Below are 22009 nucleotides of genomic sequence, written 5' to 3'. Positions count from 1 at the left end.
CAACAGAAAGCAGGGGATAAATTTGTTGGTCATAAATGTAACTCATCTAAAAATGTACTGTGACAAAATGGCCACAATAGAAAGGGACTGTAGTCAGTCATATATTTGCTTTTTGGTGGTTGAGTTCACACTTTGATTTTAGAAAACGAGGCTACTTTAACATGGATGAGCCACTTCCTCTGGAAAATAAGGCAGTATTGAATGTTTTAAACATGTAGAAGGCTGGATACATATCACTGGTTTGGGGGATGTCCTGCATGAAGAAATTTGTCATGCTGTGCCAGCTTTATCAGGAATTTTATGGTACAACATTTCATATCTTCATATCCTAGCAATCTGTGTTTCTTAAAGTTTGTGAAATAGTTCTTTCTGCCTTAAGTGCTGCAATGGAAAGAATGTTTTCATTTGCAAATATACTTTGACATATTGCAGAAAGAGCCAAAAATTTATTTTATTATGGTTACATTTCCAAATAATTTAATTGTCCAAATAAGGGAAGGTTTGTGAACTGATAAGAGAATTAAAAATGTATTGAAATGTCCATCAAGTGACTGAAAATCCCACTTCAAACAATAAACTGGAGCGTAAAGTAAGGGCAAAGGTCTAATGCTAGGAGGTTTTTGTTGTTTAGGGGGCTTTTTAGTGAATTATTTTTTTGTGAAAGTTTTTTTTATTTCTCTCCAAGTAATGAGGTCACTCCACCACTGTACATTTGGGCTTAGTGCCTGTTTCTGCAGGAGACCTTCACCATATTTTCTCAGTAAGTGTGAGCCCAAGCAGGCAAAAAGCGCTGAACTGTTCTTTAAAATGCTCTGCAGGTGAACATCCAAGCATGAAATTTGCCACTTAAAGCCTCTTTAGATTAAAGTTTGTACTGACTCCTTGTTATTGCTTGTCATTAAAGACATGTTTTGACCAGAGAGAGAACACAGCTGGTGATGTTCAAGGAATAAAAGTGGAACAATGGTGTAATATTTTTTACTCAAGCGAACAGAAATCAAAAAGATATTTTGCTTTCTAGCAATATTACTATCCATTTATTTCTTCCTGCTTTTCCTTACATCTTAGCACACCCAAATATTTGCAGCTGATCCCAGGAGCTGACTGCAGTCGTGGTGATCATAACCACACACCTGTGCAATTTTCCTCCTTGCTGTTTGCAGGTTATGCCACAGAACAGTCACTGCTCCCACCTGTGCCTGTTCTTCCTGGCAGCTGCACTGCCGGGCCAGGAGGCTGGGAATGGGGGTGGTGTGGTGCCAGGGGAAGCGGCAGCCCAAAGCTGGTCAGTGCCTACTTAATGCTGTCTTCCTAAAGAGTAAAATGTATCAAGAGGGGGGAAAAAAAAGAAAAAGTAGATCTAAGTGTGTGCTGGAACAGGAGAGAAAAAAAGTAATGCTCTGTCTTCAAAAATCATCATAATTTTATTTGCTTTTAAAAACACTTGGATACTCCTACTGAATGGTATTTACAAGGCATTGATGCAAAGAAGAGAGACATCTGATAAAACCGAATTTTCTTCTGTGAAGAAGTCAAGAGGGAAGTTAGTCTTCAAAAAATGGAAAAAACCCCCATACAATAAACAGCAAGCGTCTCTCCCAGGGAAGGACCTCAGCCGCCAGGCAGCCTCACAGAGATCCCCAGAATGCTCCTGTGCCTCAGAGCACGGCTCGGTTTTGCTCCAATTTTCCAATTCTTTAACGAGCGAGATCATTATTACTCGCTCCCCTCCGTTATTACTGGATGAACTTCATTACTCATTTGTTTCATAAGCAAACATCCCCCTGAGAAGCTCACACCGCAGCCCGCGGCCCGCGCCCCGTCAGGCGGCCCCGCCCCGCGGTGACGCAGCGGCGGCGGCGGCGCGGTCACGTGCGGCGGAGGCAGGCCCGGCCCGCCGCACTCGGAGCCGCCGCCATGCCGCTGCCGCCGCTGCCCGGCCGCCCCCGCCTCGGGCGGGCCCCGCTCCTGCCGCTGCTCCTGCTGCTCCTGCTGGTGGGCCCGGCGCGGCCCATCTCCTTCCAGCTGCCGGGCAAGGCGCGGAAGTGCCTGCGGGAGGAGATCCACCGCGACACGCTGGTCACGGGCGAGTACGAGATCAGCGCCCCGCCGGGCTCCTCCAGCGGACCCTCCGCCAACCTCAAGGTGCGGCCCCGGCCGGCCGGGGGGGCGGGGGTGGCCGGGGCGGGCGGCTCCGCCCCGCCTCCCCTCGCCGGCCGTGCGGGGCGGGGATGGATGGATGGAAGGAAGGAAGGAAGAGAGGGGTGACGTGTACCACGCGTGACACCGGCCCACGCGTGAGCCGACAGCCGCCCGGCCCCGGCCTGCACCGCACCGCACCGCGGGACTCGCCCTGTGCGAGGGGCCACCAGCCCGCCCAGGAGCTCCGGGTGCTGGGCAGCGAGGGACCAGGGCGGCGTTTTAGCCTGAGCCAAACAGGAGCTTTTTCTCCCCAAAGATGGGGTTGCAGCGGCCCGTCCCGCAGTCTGCCATTTAATCCGCGCAGATGCAGATTATCCGGCGCCTGGCGAGATGGGCCGCTGCGATAAAGCTGTAGCCAGGCTGCTGACACCGTGTGAGCAGGAAAGAGTTCTGGTGACGTGGCTTTCCGAGGGCTCCCTCCATGCGGAGGGCCTGGCACAACGGGATCCTGGCACAGTGCAATGGGTGCTGAGAACATTTTGCTGTACCAGATTCTGGTACCCAAAATGGCTATTCTCATCTTGCTGTGTCGTGGCTTGCATGGATTTTTGCTAGGCAGATATTTGCTGCAGGGAAGAAAATGATCCTGAAGGATCTTCAGGAAGTACAGGATTGGCAGAATATTCATGACACATGTGTGACATGCAGCTATAAAACTTCAACAGCTTCACTTTAATTCAACAACTTCACTTAAATTCTGCCCACAGTCTGCCTTTCCTAGGTTTTTTTCAAAATTCCAACCTAGCCGAATAAGGTCTGTTGCTACTTAGTTCATTACAAGCTTTCCTCCCCCTTTTTTATTTCTGTCTGCATTCCCAAAGGTTTCAATACTAAGCACACAACCAGAGACAGACTGGTCTGCTCAGGAGTTTGTGAACTTGGTGTTCTTGAGTATTTCAGACCTTGTGAAACCAGGTTGCCTTTCCAGCATCTGCCTATCAATGCCTGAAGGTGCTGGCATTATTGACAGTTGTACTTGCTTATGGCTGGGGAAGGCTTCTTCTGGAGTCTTACCTTTTAAAAAATCATGTTGTTCTGTTCTTGCTTCATTTGTTAGAGGAAACTCGTCTGTGTATAGGCAGAGCCAAGCAGCATTAAGGCTTTAAAATATGGATGTAGTATTTGCCTGGTAAAGCACAAGTATTTGAGACAGAGTGCCGTGTTCCCATCTGTCTCTTAGTGCTTGGTAACCAACCCTCCTTGTTCTCAGATTCCCCACTCATAGGTCAGTTGACCCCAAGGTCTCTTCCAAAACTCAATTTTATGACACAGGACTTATCTAGGGAGGTGATGGTGAACCAATGAATCCCATGTTTGAGTCTTGGTTGGCTTTGCTGATGAAGCTGGTATCCAGGTGGTACTGCTTATAGATGTTCTTTTTTGTTCAAGCCATAAAATGAAATAGTTTGAAAAGCTGCAAAGGAGAAAAAATAATGAATGCAGTTCTTGCTTTCCTTCTTATTGTTCAGGTATGCTGTGTCCTCCCAATATGCTGGGCTTGTTCTAAGTGCTGAAACCTCTCTGATAGTGCCTGCTTTCTCTGTGGTTTGTGCGGGAAGGGTCAGTTCAGGGCATGATGCCTGCAGGTACTCTCTGTTCTGCACTGGATGGTCTGCTGTGGCCCCTTGGATTGGGCCAGCGGACAGAGGAGGGAGGAGGGTGGTAGGTAGCTGTGTCCCGGCTCAGTTGGGATCTGTGTGTGTGCTAGCTCAGCGCTGACAGCGGCACTCTCTGTTCTGGGGGAGCCCGCGGGCGCTGCCTGCTGCGGGGGGCGTGGGGCGCCCGAGCGCTGCCTGGCAGCCGCGTGCCTCTGCCCCATTGTGGAGCCCGACCCTATCGGGCTGTTTGTCAAGGGCAAACAATGCCCTGTCTGTAGGGGATTGCCTTACCGTAAATAACGTTAGAATAGCATGAAAAATTCCTTTCAGGTCGGCTCCCCCACAAGCGTTCTGGCTGGGCTATTAGCAGCTTCTCCCGCCCTCGCACCCCCGGCTGAATGGGCAGTGTATGTGGCTGATTTGGGTAATGCTATTCAGTTTTGATGAAAGCGGATAGCAGTGCTTTTACTGTCCAGAATGCTGTTCACGAGCTGCAAAGGGCAAAAGTGGACCAAGCTGCATAAAGATTAGCTCTGGTGCTTACAAAGGCATACGAAAATAGCGCTCAAAATAATAGGGGCATCTGAGAGCTAAGTTGTTCTAACTAGTTTTTGTGACGGAGAACCTGGTGTACAGAATGTGTGATGTCATGCTGATGAGGCTTCTTGGTTGATTATGACCCCTCCACTAAAACAGCACATGCCATGTCGTGAAACATACACAGTCCTTTACTGCAGAACGGCCTGCTCACTTGGGCCCAGTGCTTCCCAGTGCCTGGTGAATTCCAGACAGGAGGTAGCTGGTGGCTTGTGGCAAGGAGATGGCAGCACAGCTGCCTGCACCTGGCTGTGCAGGTGTGCTTTCATCTGCTTGCCACTGGAAAACAGGTACAGCTCTGAGCTGCTGTATGGGGAACAGTGCTCCTCATTGTTCTCAGACACTTGACAGCATATGGTGCAGGGGCAGCTACAACAAATCTCTTAACAGGCCATTGTGGGATAATGTGTATATAGAGGAAGCTTGTTCCTAAAGTCTTGCCTGCTATGGTTTAGACCATAAAGTGTGAGAGTTTGTATAGTTGATTGTTTTTCCTGCCTAGTGCAGCAGCTCTCATCCATGGGTAAGTCCACACTTGTTTCAAATCCAGTGCCAGAGAGTTAATTAAGTGCTCTAATAAGAATAAAGAGTGTTTCTGTAGAATAGTTCTGGGTATATAGCCCTTTTGCATGGCCTTTGTACAGGGAAAAGGCTGGAATAAAAGAGAATGTCTGACTTACCTTTTCCATGCCACAAATTATTTTGTGTACTTTGGTCTTATTATTAAAATTATTCCCAAGCTTTTTACTTTATTTATCTCTTAAGAGTTTCAAAGACCCCTAGTAACTTTAGTGTCCATGCTGTTTCAGACATACCTGTTAGAAATTAGCATTGAGGGAAAAAGGAAAGCACTCCAGTGGATTGCACACTGTTCATTTTCATGCAGTGTTGTAACACCTTTGGTTTTTTTCACCCCTCTCCCCAGTCAGTGTTTCAGCTGGATGGAACTTTTAATTGAGCACAATTATTCTCAAGTTTGCGTCATGAAATTCATGTCCTTTCTTTTTATACTCTTTGTTGAAGCATTTTTGTAGACCTTCCACAGTTTTTGCCTATTCTTAGTAGTTTTATAGACTTAGTGCAAAGCAGTCATTATTCTGTCTGTGTAGTCTGAATTGTCCTCTGAAGTGGCCACTTTTATGGATCTTGGCACCCAAACCTTGTGTAATTCAGGGCCACGCTCATGGTTCGTTTCTAGAGCAACAGATGTACCCTTCTCTATTTCATCTTCTGAGGAATGTGACTCTTGTCCCATAAGTCTTCTCCCTATCTCTGTTGCTATGGGAATTCATGAATTTTGCTTGCAAAATAAAGGCAATGAATGACAGTTTCGTTCAGCTCCAATTCTTACTTGTAGTATATATTTGGGATTCATAGGAGGAAGAGAAATTAGTGGGGCTCAGTTTGGGATTTTTTTGATTCTTTGGGCAATAGATTTTCGGTGGGTTTTTTTGTTGTTTTTTTTTGGGGGGGGAGTGTTGTTTTTTGGTTGATTGGTGGTTTTTGGATCTAAGAGTCAATAATTACTTCTTAGTCACTCTTTGTCAGCTCCTGGTGTGTGGATAAGGAGGGGAGGAATTGATGTAGTCACAAAGAAGGAGGGAAACTGTTGAAAGGACAAAGCAGCAGATCCAAAGGGGAGGCTAGGATTACTCTTGCTGCACAGGCAGCATGAGCTCACAGCAGCAAAGTACTGTGTTTCTTACCTTCATTGTTCCTCTTACAGATAACTGACTCAGCTGGGCACATCCTGTATGCCAAGGAGGATGCCAGCAAGGGCAAGTTTGCCTTCACCACTGAAGACTATGATATGTTTGAGGCCTGCTTTGAGAGCAAGCTTCCTGTGGGTAAGTGAAATGAAATGCTGGCTGTTTCTAGCTTCTGATCAAGTTTGTGTAGCTGTGTGGATTAGGAATATGAGTAAAGTGGTCCACAGAACACTTTTTGACTTAAAGCTGATTTTCAGGAGGTTGTGGCCAGTCTCACTGCAGAACATCTGCTCTGTGTGTTGCATTTGAAGTAATCATCTGTGGTTGTTGTGTAGAGCAGTTGGGTTTCCTCTGAAAGGGGAATTGGGCAATTCTCCTGCAGAGGTCACCACAGTTGCAATGAGTGGCAGTACCAGTGAGCAAACCACACTTCTTTTGCCAGTTCATGCTTCTCCCTGTCTTGCAGTTGAGACAGGGCAGAGCTGGGTGCTATCATCTCCAGGACCTCTCTTTCACCCCACTAGGCCATTTCTTCCCCATTTGTTGGAATGTGATCTATGCACAATGTGTTCTTGGTAACCAGGTTGACAACTGTTGAATGAGGTTGAATTTGTGTGTATAGGGAATGTGTCCTTGATTTGCACCCACAACTGCTCTTTAAGTGGTCAGTAAAGGGAAGGGGAAATGAACAGGGACGTCAGCTTTGCATTTGTGCTACAAGGATGGTTGCCTAACGAGGGCTGAGGCTTGTTTCCTGTGAGTGTGACGCATGTATTGCCTGAGCTCAGCTTCAGGGCAAACGTGCTGAAAGTGGCCAATGTGTGGGCAAAAGTCTCATCAGTGGTGCTGTGAGTGCATGCAAGTTTGGAGGTGCTCCATATTTTCATGATTACTGTCAGAGTTCTGCTCCTTGGGCCTGGTTTTTCTTAGGTCTTACCCTAAAAGATCCCAGAATGTTTCACAGAGCTTTCACTAGCAGCATTCCTCAAATCAGTTGAAAGGCAGCTGCTGTTTTGCTATTTCTGCTCCATATATAAGATGTAAATAGTTTGCAAGTTGAAGAGAACTTTACAGAAAGAGAAGGCTGTATTCTTTGCTGGGATTGGGAGGGATCTGGCTTGTAACACTTCTTCTATGGTATTTTACAGATAAAATAGTGATTCGAAATGCTCAGGATTATGTTTTTATTTTACTCCAAAGGTAGGACTTCCAAATGTTCCCTAACACATTGAGACATGCAGGCACTAGTGACTCATCTGGGAGTCACTCACGCTATTTACTTTCCAACACCTGGGTATTTGAGAAGTCTCCAGACAGTCCTGCAGACCTTTTCATAGCTTCCATGTGATCACACACTGAAGTGGGAAAGGTTTCTTTCTTTAGTTGTGTCTAGACTCTTAGTTCAGTGCTTTTGAGTAGAGGTTTCTTGCCTAGACCAAGCCCCTTACAACTGTTTTGATTGTAGCAAATGTTTGATCCCTGACTCCCTTGTTGCAAGTTTGTTTTAAAGCTTTCAATATGGTTGAGGAGTAAGTATTTCTAAATGCAGTTACTACCTTGATAACCTGTGGGGCACTGAGCTGCCAAAATATAGAGCTCATCAACTGAGCAACTGGATCCTCTTCTGGAGGCTTTCTTTTTGGACCCAGGTGCCCCAAATTCCACCTGGAGTATTTCCAGACCTCCCATGTCTGTGCTGGAAGTCAAGGAAGTATTAAAGTAAGGGACATGACACTGTGAGGCTTGATCATCTGCAGGACTTGGTTAAGGTACTTGGAAAGAAGTGACCACGTCACAAGGAAGTACCTTGTTTCCTCTCTAAGGTCAGCATGGGAGTGGGGGAATGTACCAAGTCTCTTTAATTCCCATGTTTCTCTTTAAAGATTAGGGTCTTTTTCCCAGTCTCATCGAGTAAGTAATCAGGACTTAGGGCAGCAGCCAAGGAGGATGTTTGTGGAGTATTGAAAGAGACAAACTGTTGGTAGAGGAAACCTAGAGCAGTTGGATCTTAAGGGTCCAAGCAACTGGGATTTCTCAATCCCTAACCACAGAAATGAGGAAGAGGAAGTGAGAGAGAGATCCTATATCGAGGGTTCACCTTATCAGAGTGGAGGAGTTCTTAGGGTGCTTTTTGGAGCTGTGGGTATTTGCATGATGGGCTTTTTACCCTCTTCCAGGCAGTATAGTCCTGTCTTCCTGACCAGTGCTCTGCTCCCAGGCACATTTACTCTCCCATCTCAGGTGAACAGCCTGGCCTCACTGCGTTCTCCCTTTAGGGCTCTTCTGTGTACTAATCTTTAACTGCATCCTCCTTCTGTAATCCTTCTCTTCCCAAACTTTTAAGAGTGTTAGGACTCATTTCTTCTGGAATTCCTGTGGGAAAACTTTTTGATGTTCAGTTCAACCATCCTGCTTTTCCACTGACTGCAAATTAAGAGCTCCCCTAATTTCCCAGGAAACAGTTCAGTGCTCTTGTGAGATGACCTCTTGAAGACCTGAGGAGTGTAGGTATCAGGAATATAGGCATCAGTTTAGTTCATGATCTCTGAATCTCGACTGTTTTTCTTTTTGCTGCTGATCCAGCTTGCTCTGGTGAGCCTTAGCTGCCACAGAAGCAAGGGGTTTCTGAGGATTTGATGTCTGTGAAGGGAGCTGCCTTGAGTTTAGTGAACTTACAGGAGGGCAGCTTGAGTTTTTCCATGCCAGTTCCTGACAATGTTAACCTCTTGCAAAATGTCTGCTCTCCATCCCTTTGCACCTGGCAGCTTTAAGGTTTCTGGTTTCTTACTGCCTTTTGGCAGCTGTCCCTTCCAATCTAGCAAATTAATTCTTCTAGCTCTGTTCTTCTGTTCACTGGTCTTTTCATCTTTCACATGACTTCCTGCAAACTTCAGCTCTGAAATCAAGTTGCTATAATTTGAGCACCATTAAAAAAACCCTCTCATTGAACTGTGCTGTGAATTTTTTTCTACAGCTACAGTGGTCTGTCCTACCTGCCTGTCTCCATGCGTGCCAGTAACGTGTGTGGCATAAGCAGTCAGAACTTTTGGCTGGGGAAAGGAGTACTGGGGGTTGTATACAGCCTGTCTGTTAAAGAACAGTGCTGGGACTTCAGGGGTTTCTTACAGTAACCAGTCTTCTATAAGGAAACAACAAAATCCCATCCTAATAATAATTTATTTTTGGGCTCTTATTAGTGCATTTCCATAAAGAAACTTAGGAAGCGGTTTAGTAGTTGATAATCCATTTTATCAGTGGATTATTCATTGTCCTGCTAGCAGTAAGAGGTGATTCTACTCTGGTGTTGAAGAGCTGTTCAGTGAGTGGGTAGAAGAAAAATTGAGGATGTCGTATCAAAGGTCTGGAATATCTTCCTAGCTCCAACTGGAGTGACCCAGCATAACCTGTACATTGAATTTGTTTGTGGACTGAGGGAATGCCCACCTGGCAGCCTTCTTAGACAAAATGTGAGTATTGGACATGCTTCTGGATAGAGACTCTGAAATTCATAGTTTAAGTAAATTCAGATGTTGTGTTTTGCTGGCAGCCAGTTGAGGACAGCTGTATGTCCTAACATGCTGGGATTTGGAAATGTGTTACATACAGACGTATTTTCTTGGTGGGTGGTAGAGAATGATACTCAGATAAGCTGATGTGCAGCATTTTTGAGAGTATCTGATATGGTTATCTTATAATTTTTTTCCCCTCTTGTGAATGTTCTTAGATGTGACAGTTTGTAGCAGTTGAAAGAAGCTATAAGCCACAGGTTTCCCTAGCCTGGGGGTACCAGCCTTGAAAGATACCTGCTCTGCTGGTGACTGCAGCCTTATTGGCTGTTAATGTGGCTCCAGCTGGCAGCTCTCTGGGGCAGTGTTTTCCCAGCTTCAGAAGCCTCTTGCTCTCTCAGGGTTTGCATTAGCAGTGTGGTTCTTGGCTATCTGAGATGGTTGGTGAAGGGATTGCCTTGGCTTCTGCAGATACTCCAGTATGTAAGGCCTCATAGGCCATGTTCCTCAGTTGGAGCAGTTTATCATTTGCTCCTTTGAATGCCATTTACAGCCATTTAAAGCCATTTACAGCCCCAGTAACCTTGACAAGTTGCTTGTTCACTTCCTGTGAACGTGGGCCTCCCAGTTGAATATTTGTCCCTCCGGTGACTTGTCTTTCACCAGGCTGTCTCATAGCAGCTGGTGCTCATGTTCTAATCCTCTGCAGTTTTTACAGTGATTTGCATCTTGTCGACGCTCAGTGCTTTTGGTTACAGCTTGTTCTCATTATATTTGGGAGGCTCTCCTTCAGCCAGGATTTATTGTGGAGTCTCTGTATTTTTAGGCTGGACTGTGCTGCCTCCGCAGTTAGCTGCAGACATGGAGGGAGGGGAGGGGAGGGATTTGAGTTCTTCCTCACTGGTGGGAAGAGCTGGTGATTTCCTGGCAGGCTGACTGTTTCACACAAGGAATCCTTTCATTATGCTTCCAGGAACAGGGAGGATGCCGGACCAGCTCGTGACTCTGGATATGAAGCATGGCGTTGAAGCAAAGAACTATGAGGAGGTATGTCCCCTGGCTGCCTGCACTGCAGGCTTCCCTTTCCCAGCACTCACGTGATGCTTTTGTAGATCTGGGCTCGTGGTGGGAAGCTGTTTTCCCAGTGGTGATGAAAGCCTGTCTGCAAACTACAATTGCAGTGAAGCTTTGTGTGTTACAGGAGAAAAAAATAAAAAGACAAACATCAACTAGAATTGATTCTGTACTCTGGGAACTGGAGCCTAATGTGTGAATTTCTTCACTAGGACAGCATGAGCCAGCTTCTGGGCATAGGTATTTAGAGGCAACAAGACACTGAGAGGTGAAGTTTCCCCAACCCCTGAAGCAGAGGTCATCTGAATTTAATATCAGACCCTCTCTTAAAGGTCAAGTTTCTATGTTACTATTCTTACCTTCCTGCCTGTAAGATGTACTGGCTCAGCAGGCCTGAAATGGCTCTTGTGTGTTTCTAAGAACTGGCAGTGTATCAGTGTAGAGGTGTTTGGCAGAGTAGTAGCTGCTGTGAAATGGGTATTTGGTTTGAAGGCGTGACATTGGAAATAGGCATAAAAGCCTCAACATTTCCATCTTAGGAGGACATGGCTTGCTTAGGCCCAAGAGCTGGCTGTAGAGTAGCAGTTATTTTGTGGCTGAGACAGTCCTGACTGGTTTGGATGCTGAATTTTTATGGCAGCTATCATGCTTTTGGCTCACTAGAATTTGGGATCAATCATCCCCCAGTACAGAGCCTGTGCCTGAGAAAATGAGAATTATTGGTGGAGAAAGAGTCCCACAGATGATTGTTGTGTCCACTGTGCATAAGGGCATGGGAGATGCCATAGAGGGGAGAGTGGGTAGCAGAGGAGGCTGTGCGTGGTTCCAGATAGAAAATTGACAAAAATCTGAGATGGTAATGCTGGTGTTTTCACCTTCCTTTCAAACTTTGGGCTGTCTGGTCTTGTGTGGTTTAAGTTGGCTGGGAGCACTTCCTATGTGGACTGTAAGGAGGTGCTTGGGGTCAGGGAAGAGCAGAGCAATCATAGCTTAAGTCAGTTGGGAGCACATCCTACATGGAGAGTAAAAAATGTGCTGGGGGTCAGGGAAGAATGGAGCACTCATAGGGCCAGCTGCTTGTCAACCTGCTACTGAGGGATTGCAAGATGTTGAAATTTTATGGGGTGAATCCCTGAGAGCATAGCTGGGAGGATTATGTTTGCTATATTTACAAAATCCCTTTAAATACCACCCCACAGGATACTCTAGAGTTAATTTACTGTAGTGCTACCCAGAAGCACCATTGCTGTGCAGAAAGGTTCTCTTATGCCTGTGTATCTACATACTCACTGGCTGTACTGATAAAACTGTCTGGGAATAAATGCATCTCTTATGCTCATTGAGGGAAAAGGTCCATGGACAAATACAAGAAAAGAAGAATTTAGACTTGCAGTCCCACTTGATACCAAATGCAGATCTTGGCAGCCCTGGCAATCATCCTTGACTTGTGAGGACCTCTCAAAGTTGTAGACTGTATTGAGCCTTGTTGAACAGATGTCTACAAAGGACTCAAACTGACTTATTATTTGTACAGCTGCTATAGATGTTTAGCACACTGCTTTGCAATGTGGGATTTTTTTTTCACCATCTCTCTTCTCAGTTTGCTGTAGTAGTTGTGAGTTTTGACTTGACAGGTTGCTGTAGGGTCTCAGAGGGCAGGAATGTTGCTTGGGTTTCTCTTGTGGAATTGCAGCCTTTTTGAGCCTTTTGCTTGTGATGTTCATGTGTTGTTGGGTAACAGTGAGCTGTTGTACAGCCCTAGTCCTTCTTGTTGAATTGCTGCAAGGAGACTTGATTAAGGGAGTTTAATGAGGGTCACTGATACTGTCCAAGTCTGGCTTCATAAACTTTCATAGATCCAGACATTCTTGGAGCAAAGCAGCTGGAATAGTGAGCCAGATCAGAGAATCTAACTGCAATGTCATATCTTAATTATCTGAGTTTGGGAGGAATAATTTTATCCATTCAAGAAGTAGAAATGAAGATTTATAAAAGAATATATTTCTGGTGGCACTAAACATGCTTGATGATCTAGGTTTTTTTCCACATTGACTACTTCTTACCAATTCTTGGCTATAGTGTATCTCTTTCTGTGCTAGAAGAGAGTTAGGCTTTGACAAATCTTTTAAGTGACCACTGGGAAGCTCATTGGACTTGTTATCCTGGTGCTGGTAGTCCAGATGTTCTTTCTAAGATGATGATGTTCCACTATCACAGATGCCTGGTGGGCTTTTTTACAAAATCTCTTGGAGCAGCTGTGCATATTGGGTTCATTAGGGGTAAAAGGTTCCAGGACTGCCCAGGAAGGTTGTCGTTAAGGAAAGACTGGACATCGTACTTAGTGCCATGGCCTAGTTGTCATGGTGGTGTTAGGTCTTAGGTTGGACTCGATCTAAGATGTCTTTTCCACTCTAATTGATTCCATGATGCAGGATACACATCTTAGAATAATGCAGGACTAAAAGTAGCTATTAGATTCTAGCTACACCTATTAAGAGCAGCTGATGGGATGCAGATGGAGCAGATAAACCTTGATTTTTCCCAGTGGAACCCTTGTAGCCTTATGTGAATGAGGAAATGAGGCCTCAAGGAAGATAATGGAGCTGGTCAGTGCAAGGCTAGCTTGTCAGTACAGCTGCCCAGGACCCTGTGTGTGTTACAGACCTGCTGCTCTAGCAGTGTCAGCAGAGTCTGGGCTGCAGGCATGCAAACTCTGGTGCTAGCTTTTCAGAAGAGGTCTCTGCTGGCAGATATGTGGCCAGGCCACAGGGTTTTTTCGTTACAATCTATTGGCTAGAAAGCAGGAGGAGGTTAACCTACTCCTTCCTACCCCTCCTCTCAAACACTCCAAACTAACACTGCTGTGCTGGCAGAGCTATAATATACAGCTTGCCTCAGCATAAAACCCTCAGATGATTGTTTGATGGCTTGCTGCTTGCCAGGATATGTGTCATGTGGAGACCCTTCAGTGGAAGGGCTGATTAGCTGGCACTGGCTTGGTCATGAGCATCTCTTCAGCTCTGGCTCTGATCCCCAGGCAGCTGCATCTGGAAGTGGCAGTTCGGGGATACCTTCGTGCTGGGTGCCCTCTTGCCTGCCTGTCAGCATGGAGCACTGAGAGATGGCCATCATGCAGCTTATATCTGAATAATCCTGTGAGGCTGAGACTGGTGGTGAACTGCAGGTGCTTTGTGTGTTTTCTCTAACTCATTTTTCCTCTGCTGCATTACTTGGGGGCACAGCATCCAGCCTTCATGGCAGGGGCCTGTCACTTCTTGGAAATAGTGACAAATTCTATTCAAGAACCGCAGTAACCCAAACCCTGGAGAAGTGTCAGGAATTGCATTTAGCTTCCTTTGAGTGTCCTTGTGTCGCATGTTTTATGTAACACGTGTGTAAGGTTATAGCCACAGCTGGGACAGAGACACATGTCTGCACATTCAACTTGAACAGTTGCTGTTGTGTGCTGTCCTTTGTAATTGAATTTGCAGCGGATTTTTGTTTTTGGATGCCGAGCACGTGAGCCGCGGGCCGGGCGCTGTGCACAGCAGCGATGTCCCGCCTGGCCCAGCGCTCCGGGGGAGGAAGCGCGTTGTTCCCGACGAGAGCCGGGCCCCGCAGCGGCCCCGCAGCGCCACCCGGCGGCTCGGGGTCCCTGCCAGGAGCTGGAGGTTCTGTCTGAGGGATAAAAGCCCCGAGCTCTTGTGGGATAATGAAGCCGCTGCTGCTGGGAACAGGGCTGCCTGGGCTCTCTGGGGCACTAGCGAAGGGAGTCTCAGTGCTAATGGGCTGTGTGCCTACGGAACTGTATCGAATACATACGTAAGTTAGTCACCTGTATCTCAGTCTGTGACTTACACTCACTGGAGGTTTTGTCATGTGGCAAGAACTTCTACCCACTCCTCAGAAGCCAACTGTGAATTAGCTAACATGAAGCCGAATAAGGAAGAAGTGTGCTTGCATGCATGCTGTGCTCCTCCATCGTGTAGGAGGAGTAGTAGGAAAGTGTGTTTCAGAAAACAGGTGGGAGAAGTGATAGTGTTTTATGCAATGGTAGTTTCTGGCTCATAGAGGTATTTCCCGAGGGGAAGGATGCCCCAGATCTGTAGCGCGTGGGGAGGAGTGGTTCAAACTGGCAGTAAAAACCCATGTGGGAGCTTTTGGTTTTGGTTCAGTGATTTGACTCTCCTGTTTTCTAGATTGCTAAAGTGGAGAAGTTGAAACCCCTGGAAGTAGAATTGAGACGTTTGGAAGATCTTTCAGAGTCCATCGTTAATGACTTTGCCTATATGAAGAAACGAGAAGAGGAGATGAGGGACACAAATGGTGAGAGACTGTGTGCCCCTTCAGAGGGATGGAACTCTAAAAACCCTCATTTCTGCTAAAGGTGTTATTAGGGCAGCATTTGGAGATCAAGCAATTATGGTGGTCTCTGCCTGTTCTGTTCCTAGTAAGGGAAATCTGGGGCAGTCACTGAGTCTTGTTGTTCTGTCTCTAGAAATCATTTCTTTCTGTCTCCATTCCTAATGGGAATTACTCTGTTCCATTCAATGCTGCCCATTAACCACAACTTCACCTTGTTCCCTCTTATTATCCTTCTTGTTGTTCCCTCTGCTTTTATTCTCAAGTGCTGCTGGTTCTCAGGTGCCCTTGCCTTCATGCTATCTTGCTTTTGCATGGGGGAGGAGAAGAAATCCTGGGAATTTTGCCATCTTGGGTGCATCCTGTGATGCCAGACTCAGGTGCAATGGTTTGTTGTCTGTTTCAGAGTCGACAAACACACGGGTTCTGTACTTCAGCATCTTCTCCATGTGCTGTCTCATCGGCCTGGCCACCTGGCAAGTTTTCTACCTGCGTCGCTTCTTCAAGGCCAAGAAGCTGATTGAGTAAAGGAGCAAATCTTCTTCCTCCTCCTCTCAGACCCAGCTGGACACCGCTGGGACCTAGCCATGGCCTCCTGGAGCGATCTCACAGAGGATACCCACTGACTGGAGCTTTTCTGGAGGAACTTGGACCTTAAAGGGGGAGGGGAGCCTGAACATCGGAGGCAATGGGGGACTTGTGAAATCCTGTTGGATCTTGAGGGTGGGGGAGGTCATGCTGGGTTTGGGTATTCCTGGGGCAGCGATTAAATAAAAAAAGATGTTTCCATGACAGCTGCAGCAAGTTTTCTGCGCTGTCTATTCTCCTTCTATAATCATGGCTTGATGATGTCTCCCATCTGTCTATGACTGCAGTGTTACTCAGAACCACCTGACCCTGCTGCACTCTTTAGGTGGCATGCAGGTCACACTGGGGCAGAGCAGGGCAATTCCCTGTCCTCACCAGCTGGGATCTAAGCCTCGAGCAAATGGAGATGAGTGCAAAGCAATAGGATTCATCATTCCAGCAGGGCCTGAGAATAGAGGGTCTTCCAAGGTTTGGTCGCTGTCGTGGACCTCTGTGTTTCTCCCTGTGGGAGCTGGTGTCTTTGTGCTGACAGGTCAGGGCACTTGAGCATATGGTGATTCAGCCTGGAGGAAGGGGAACCTTCTAAGGCAGGCTTGGAAGTGTATTTGAGCTTGGAAAGAAGCCTGCTTTGCTCAAATAAGCTATCCAGCCTTGGTCCCACCCTTCCCCCACATGTTTGTCTTGGATTTGCCTCTCTTGTTTTGAAATGGTGCAGCAGCTTTCCTGAAAACCTTGGTCAGGAACAGCCTTTTGTGCAGGAGGCCTCGGTCAGATACAGTCACAGAGCAGATGGGAGCAGGTCATGCTAGGAAATTTGCTCTTACATTAAGCAGGAGACTTCTCATCTATCCAGGCAGCTGGCTGAATGTCATTTCATGAGACCTCAAAGCAGGGTGAGCTGATGCCAACATGAGGTATGAGGGCCTGTACCCTGCATTGAGGTCTGAGGGTATACAGTAGTTCTGTGCAGGGTACCAGAGGAGTTGGAAGAATGTGGATGAACTGAAAAAAGGCAGTACAGGGTGGGAATAGGGTAATTCGACATCTGAGGGGGCAGTCTATACTGTGCCCTCAACAGACCTGTTGTTTTCCTGTGCAGTACTAAATAGTAAGAGCCAGCAGCTTCTAACCATTTCTCAGCTGTCCATGTGGCACTATGTTAAAAAAGCCAGGCTGGGAAAAAGCAGGCAGGTTAACTTCCTAGACTTGTTGCAGTTTTTAGGCTGTGATTACAATTCTGTCATCGTCTCTACATTCCTTCAGAGCAGTGGTTCAGCAGCACAGCATTCTGGTGTCCTGTGTCTGGATACTTCTGGGTAGGGATGGGGTTGTCATGGCCCTGGACCCAGCCTAGCAGTTTCAAAAAAAGCATAGTTTTATAATTTCTCACCTGAGTCTGATCTATTGCTAGGAAGGAAACAGTTGTCCAGGGTGAGGCAGTGGAAAAGAGGATGTAAAGATGATCTCCTGTCATCTAAATACATTAGTTCTTTGCCATTTCCCAGTTCCTGGAGTTGTTAATTCCATTGCAAATACTTTGATTGCTTTTAATTTGTTTGGTTTTTGATAAGGCCATATTAGGATCCTAAGTCTGCTCCTTTGCCCTTGTATCCATTTTATCCTTGTATGTTCTTGAAAGCTGTTACAGTGCAGAAACAGCAGCAGTGCCACAGGACTGAATTACAGAAGTCATTTGAAGGTAGTTTTAGGTCCTACAGTTTGAAGCCTGTAGATCTGTTAAGGTTTTGCTTTTGTTTTTATATAACTTGAAAAGATAGTACAAGAAAGGGTCTTTTCCGGTCTTGTCTGTTTTGATATACTCTCCCCATCCTTATCTGAGTACAAAGTTATCTTAAAAATGATGGTGAGGCCTTAAGTTCCCCAGGTGACTGTTACACTCTCATTGTTCTGGTGTTATGTTTTGATCTTCACTGTAGTGGAGTAGTTACTGGGGAGCAGGTGCGGGGGACTGGTGTGGATTTACCTGTAATGATTGGTTGGGAGACTTTTGTCAGCTTTCTCAAATAAAAAATTTTTGGGGAAAAACAACCCACCTCACCTTGTTGCTGTGAGTCTTGTCCTCTTTGTGCATGTTCCTACAGGCTGCTGTTCCCTGAAAGTTGACCTGTTGCAGGAAGTAGCAAGTAAACAGAGTCTCCACAACCCTTAGGCTTCTCTAGTAACAATTAATTCTAGACTTGGGAATGGTGCACAGGCTTCTCTGTGAAGTGGGACTAACACAGCAAGTGAGGTGTCCCAATACAGGTTACCATTTTTTGCCTTTCTCCCTCCCCCCTTCCTAATTATATTGCTCTATGGGGTGGAATTTTGAGGCTGGTAGTGAAACAAGGCTGGTGCTCTGGGGTACAAGATCCAATTTTTCACCAGCAGCTCTCACATAAAATTTTGTTCATTAAGACAAACAGAAGTACTTTCAGTTTTGTACTTTAGAGGAGATTGAAAACTATTGCAAAGATGAGTTGGTATTATGTGAGTGGCAGATACTGAAGAGGGTGGTTAGGTATTTACTGAAATTCTTCAGATCTCTGCTGACCCTGCAAGCCTTTTGCTATGCAGTAGCCAAGTGAAATATGCCACATAACAAGACTGGGGACATAAAAATGCTGGATAACTAGTTAGTACTATCAGGGAGGATTTCAGGAAGGGAAATTCCCAGATCCCTCGATAAGGATTAGCCTCTGCAAGTTCTTTCCCCGGATGAATATTTTCAGTATGTGAAATCATACAGCTGCTTGCATGCGGTAGGTTGGTAGTGGGTCTTGGTGGTTTTACAGCACTGGGGGTGCAGGGCTGGTGTCTTCGTTCCATTTCACTTCTGGGAAATAGCCTAAAGTTGAGCTGCTGCAGATGCTTGGGTCTGAGCCCATCTTTGTGTGTGACAGATGCATCAGTGGTAAATCCATGATTGCCTGTAGCAAACTGCATCAGACGTTTGCAGCCTCTTCCACCCACTTGTCAATGTGACTAACGATTTAATTATCACAGTACTTAACTCAGCACGTGAGCATTCCCAAGTAAGGTTTATCTTTGTGTGCTCTGCCAGCGTGGGCTGCACCCCGTAGCGGGTGCCCACTGCAGCTGCTGTTTGCCTACATGTGGGAGGGGATGAGCATTTTACACACTTGCTCATTTTCAAGAAGCTGCTCAGGTATGTGAGAAGTAACCCAAGTGTACAACATCTGTGTTATCTTCTGACTGGCAGCCGAGAGACATTTGACTCAAACTGGTTTGGCAACTGGTTGTCAAGATCATGAGGGGATTCCTGCCCATACATTTTGGCGGGTCCTGAGGCAGAAGTTTGGGAAAGTAGCTTGGCCTCTCTTTACCTCTGTCAATTCATGTGGTATATTTTTGTCTCCCATATTTTTAGTTGTGTCCTTATGCTGTACTTGTCTTTCAGGTGCCTGAAATAGCCATAATTTTAGTGAAGAAAGTCTTTGGGAAATAAACTCTTTAAGTTGAAGGTGTCTTATTGGAAAGAGAGACCACAAACCTGAAATGGATAAATCTTTCAGAGAAGAAAAAAAAAAAGGTTGGGTCTGTTGAAGACTACAGGAGTTTAGTGTTGACAGGTTTTTTTCTGCTGCCCCTTATCCACCTGGAAAATTTGTCAGACTTGTGCTTGTTTTTTCTTCCCCCAAATCACTGCATGTGATGGTGTGATAGCTCGGCAGACCAGAGCCAGGTAACCTTTCTCTGAGGAGGCTGGAAAGAGCAGAGTGTTTAGAAAAACTGTGAGTTGGCTTTTCTTGCACCTTTTTGATAACCTGAAACAACTGACCCCAAGCCTTTGCCATTGCACTAAAACATTTGTATTTGCTCAGTAATGTTTGTAGAAATCCTATTTTGCTTTGCACTAGAAGGATTATCAGGAGCTAGAAATTCCTCTGTTCAGCTGAAGTGCCTTAAACTTTCTGCAAAACTGTAGTAACAGATTCCTGTTCTGTTCTTCTATTGCCAGAGGTCCATCACCTCAAACTCAATGCATTAGCATCTGTATTTCAGCTTGATGACACTGCCTGCCAGAGGAGCAGTGATCTCTTGGTGTCCATCCCAGTGATCTTTGCTGTGAGGATCATTGATTTAGCTCATGATTGGAGAAAGCTGCTATCTCCTAAAGGACTAATTTGTCTAGCACTTCAGTTTCTGCAATAAAATGAACATGTTGAATAACTTCCTTTGGGGGCACATAACCCCCAAAAAAGCAATGACATGACCATGCTCACATTGCTTTCTCTCACTTCTATGGTTTCCTGTCACTTAAATTCCTTTCACAACTGGTATTTCTGAGGTAGCTTTCCCCCGAGTTTTTAAATTGATTGCATTATGTGATCTTTGCATAAACTGCACCAAGATGTTCTGTTGGAACTGTAATGGTAAGAACTTATTTTTCCTTGGTTGTTTGCTGGGTGCTGTTCCTACAGCTGCCAATAGATGAGGCAAGCAGAGGAGACAAGGTGCTTGTGTTTTCCTGCTATATCCCATGGCAGCTCTGGTCTGACCTGCTGTAGAGTTTTACCCTCTAGCATTTTCTCACCCATACCAGGCTGCTTGGGCTTTTCTTTCCCCCAGTGTACTTTGTTTGGATAATCTTCCTTCACACATAAAGTATTTGCTATAGATATGCAACAGGATTTTCATGGTGTTGTCTCCTTAACTATAATTAACTATGTAGATGCCCTGTCACTTCTTTCTCAGCATGGGCTGATTTTCCTTTAATATGTGAACTGTTGTTTCCTTAGTAATATAACCAATGTACTGCCTTGACTCTGAAAACCATGAATGAGATCTTTGAAGTAAGGCAGATGCTTGCTATGATTTGGTTTAAATGACAGTTTTTCTGCCCTTACCCAAATTCATCCTTCAATACTCATTTTGCAAGAGAGAAAATGACACATTGCCCCTTGATGGGGCTTGATGGTCTGATTTCTTTAAATGCTTGAGTGAAAAATACAGTGTAAAGTCAGGTAGGCATTCTTCAGTCATATTCCAATAAACCTAAGTGCACAGTGACTGCTACTTACCTTGGGGGCATTTTGCTGTGAGAATTATTGCCTGCTTCTTAAAGGGCAGAAAAGGCAATGCTGTGGGGTGGCTAAACCTGATTGTAGCTACTACTTGTAAGCATTTTGTGGAAGAATTTGTAAGATACTGTAGATAATAATGGTCAAGATGGCTCTACTTTTCAAATAGGAAAAATGAAGACTGACTTTTTCAATTAGTCTTCTGATTTTCTACAACTGTTCCAAATCCCTTAATCCCATTTTCATGAGATTTTTGTCATGTAGATTTAAAAAAAACTATTACTATTTGCCAGGTGACATTTTCCCAAGTACTCTCCTTCCAATGGAGGGAGCAAATGATCTTTAGCAAGACACATCCAAGCTTTTTCATCCATTACTGCAAGCTTCTTTATCCTAAAACTGACATGCTGTCTTTGCTGCTCCTAAGGACATCATCTTTGTATGGAAATAGTTTCAATGCACAACAAATAGATGTTGATGTATAACTTACAAATAGGTGTATATAATGCCAAACAGCTCTTTAACCTTCAGCACCTTGCAAGGAGCATTGCTCATTCCTTCAAGCATCTTCCCAAGGTAGTGAAATAAGAGCTGACTGGGCTCTGTTGTGCTTGGGTTTAGGGCTTTGTGCTTCATCTCCTGAGGTCTCTTGTAAGCATTGGATCACCTGTCCTGAAGTGAACGTTCTCCATCATTCAACTCCGCTTTCTCACCTGTAGTTGTGACTGCAGAACCTTGAAAATAAAACATTGAAATGATGATGGTGTGCATCATTTGTGAAGAAAATGAATCTCAAAGCTAAGAGTAGGATTGCAAATACTTCATGACAGAGAAGCCATTGCAGCTTCAGGTCTACGATTTATAAGCTTTTAGTTTATTTTTTTCAGCAGAGAGAGAATCCATGAACTGTGAGTGGCACAGAAAGGGAGATGGCTATGCTTTATTAACAGTGTGAAATGTGTATCCACTGCAAGTGCTCTCACTACCCCAGCACATCTCTGTGCTTGGGGTACAGTCATAGTGTTTATCCATGTGTGTGTTCTCCCTTGTGTCAATTATTTTTCAATAATGTATATTATGCGTAGCACGGCTAAGCAAAAAGAAACATTACCAACTGTACAATAAGAAATAGCAATTACTTTTTTATATAAATCAGTTACTTCAGACAGTTTTTTATTTCTAAAAGCTTCCTAGGAAACTAACGCTGGACGCTTTTCTCCTCGGGCAGTGAACCGGCGCACAGCGGCGGCTCCGTGCGCCCCGAGCCCGGCGGCGGGCGGGGCGGGGGCCGGGCCCGGCGGGGCGGGAGCGCGGAGGTCGCGGCGGCG

General features: G+C 45.6%; 1 protein-coding gene across 1 annotated transcript; it reads left to right on the top strand.

The window, feature by feature from the left end:
* The first annotated feature begins 1889 nt into the window (after positions 1 to 1889).
* TMED10 (transmembrane p24 trafficking protein 10) lies at positions 1890 to 17694 on the top strand. Its single transcript, XM_066552085.1, has 5 exons — positions 1890 to 2145; positions 6124 to 6244; positions 10586 to 10659; positions 14886 to 15012; positions 15455 to 17694. The coding sequence occupies exons 1-5, from the start codon at positions 1918 to 1920 to the stop codon at positions 15574 to 15576; spliced, it is 672 nt and encodes a 223-aa protein (XP_066408182.1). The 5' UTR covers positions 1890 to 1917; the 3' UTR covers positions 15577 to 17694.
* Positions 17695 to 22009: the final 4315 nt, after the last annotated feature.

This window comes from Molothrus aeneus, chromosome 6, assembly GCF_037042795.1.
Source record: "Molothrus aeneus isolate 106 chromosome 6, BPBGC_Maene_1.0, whole genome shotgun sequence".
Classification (NCBI taxonomy): domain Eukaryota; kingdom Metazoa; phylum Chordata; class Aves; order Passeriformes; family Icteridae; genus Molothrus; species Molothrus aeneus.
The sequence above is the reverse complement of the archived record's forward strand: the minus strand, read 5'-3'. Positions and strand labels throughout refer to the sequence as shown.

What these genes read in the sequence shown, in the direction of transcription:
- TMED10 (XM_066552085.1), top strand. Translation starts at nt 1,918, where the DNA reads ATGCCGCTGCCGCCGCTGCCCGGCCGCCCCCGCCTCGGGCGGGCCCCG. An exon ending in TGAGAGCAAGCTTCCTGTGG is followed by an intron (nt 6,245 to 10,585) that starts GTAAGTGAAATG and finishes TTATGCTTCCAG; the next exon opens with GAACAGGGAGGATGCCGGAC. An exon ending in GGAGATGAGGGACACAAATG is followed by an intron (nt 15,013 to 15,454) that starts GTGAGAGACTGT and finishes TGTCTGTTTCAG; the next exon opens with AGTCGACAAACACACGGGTT.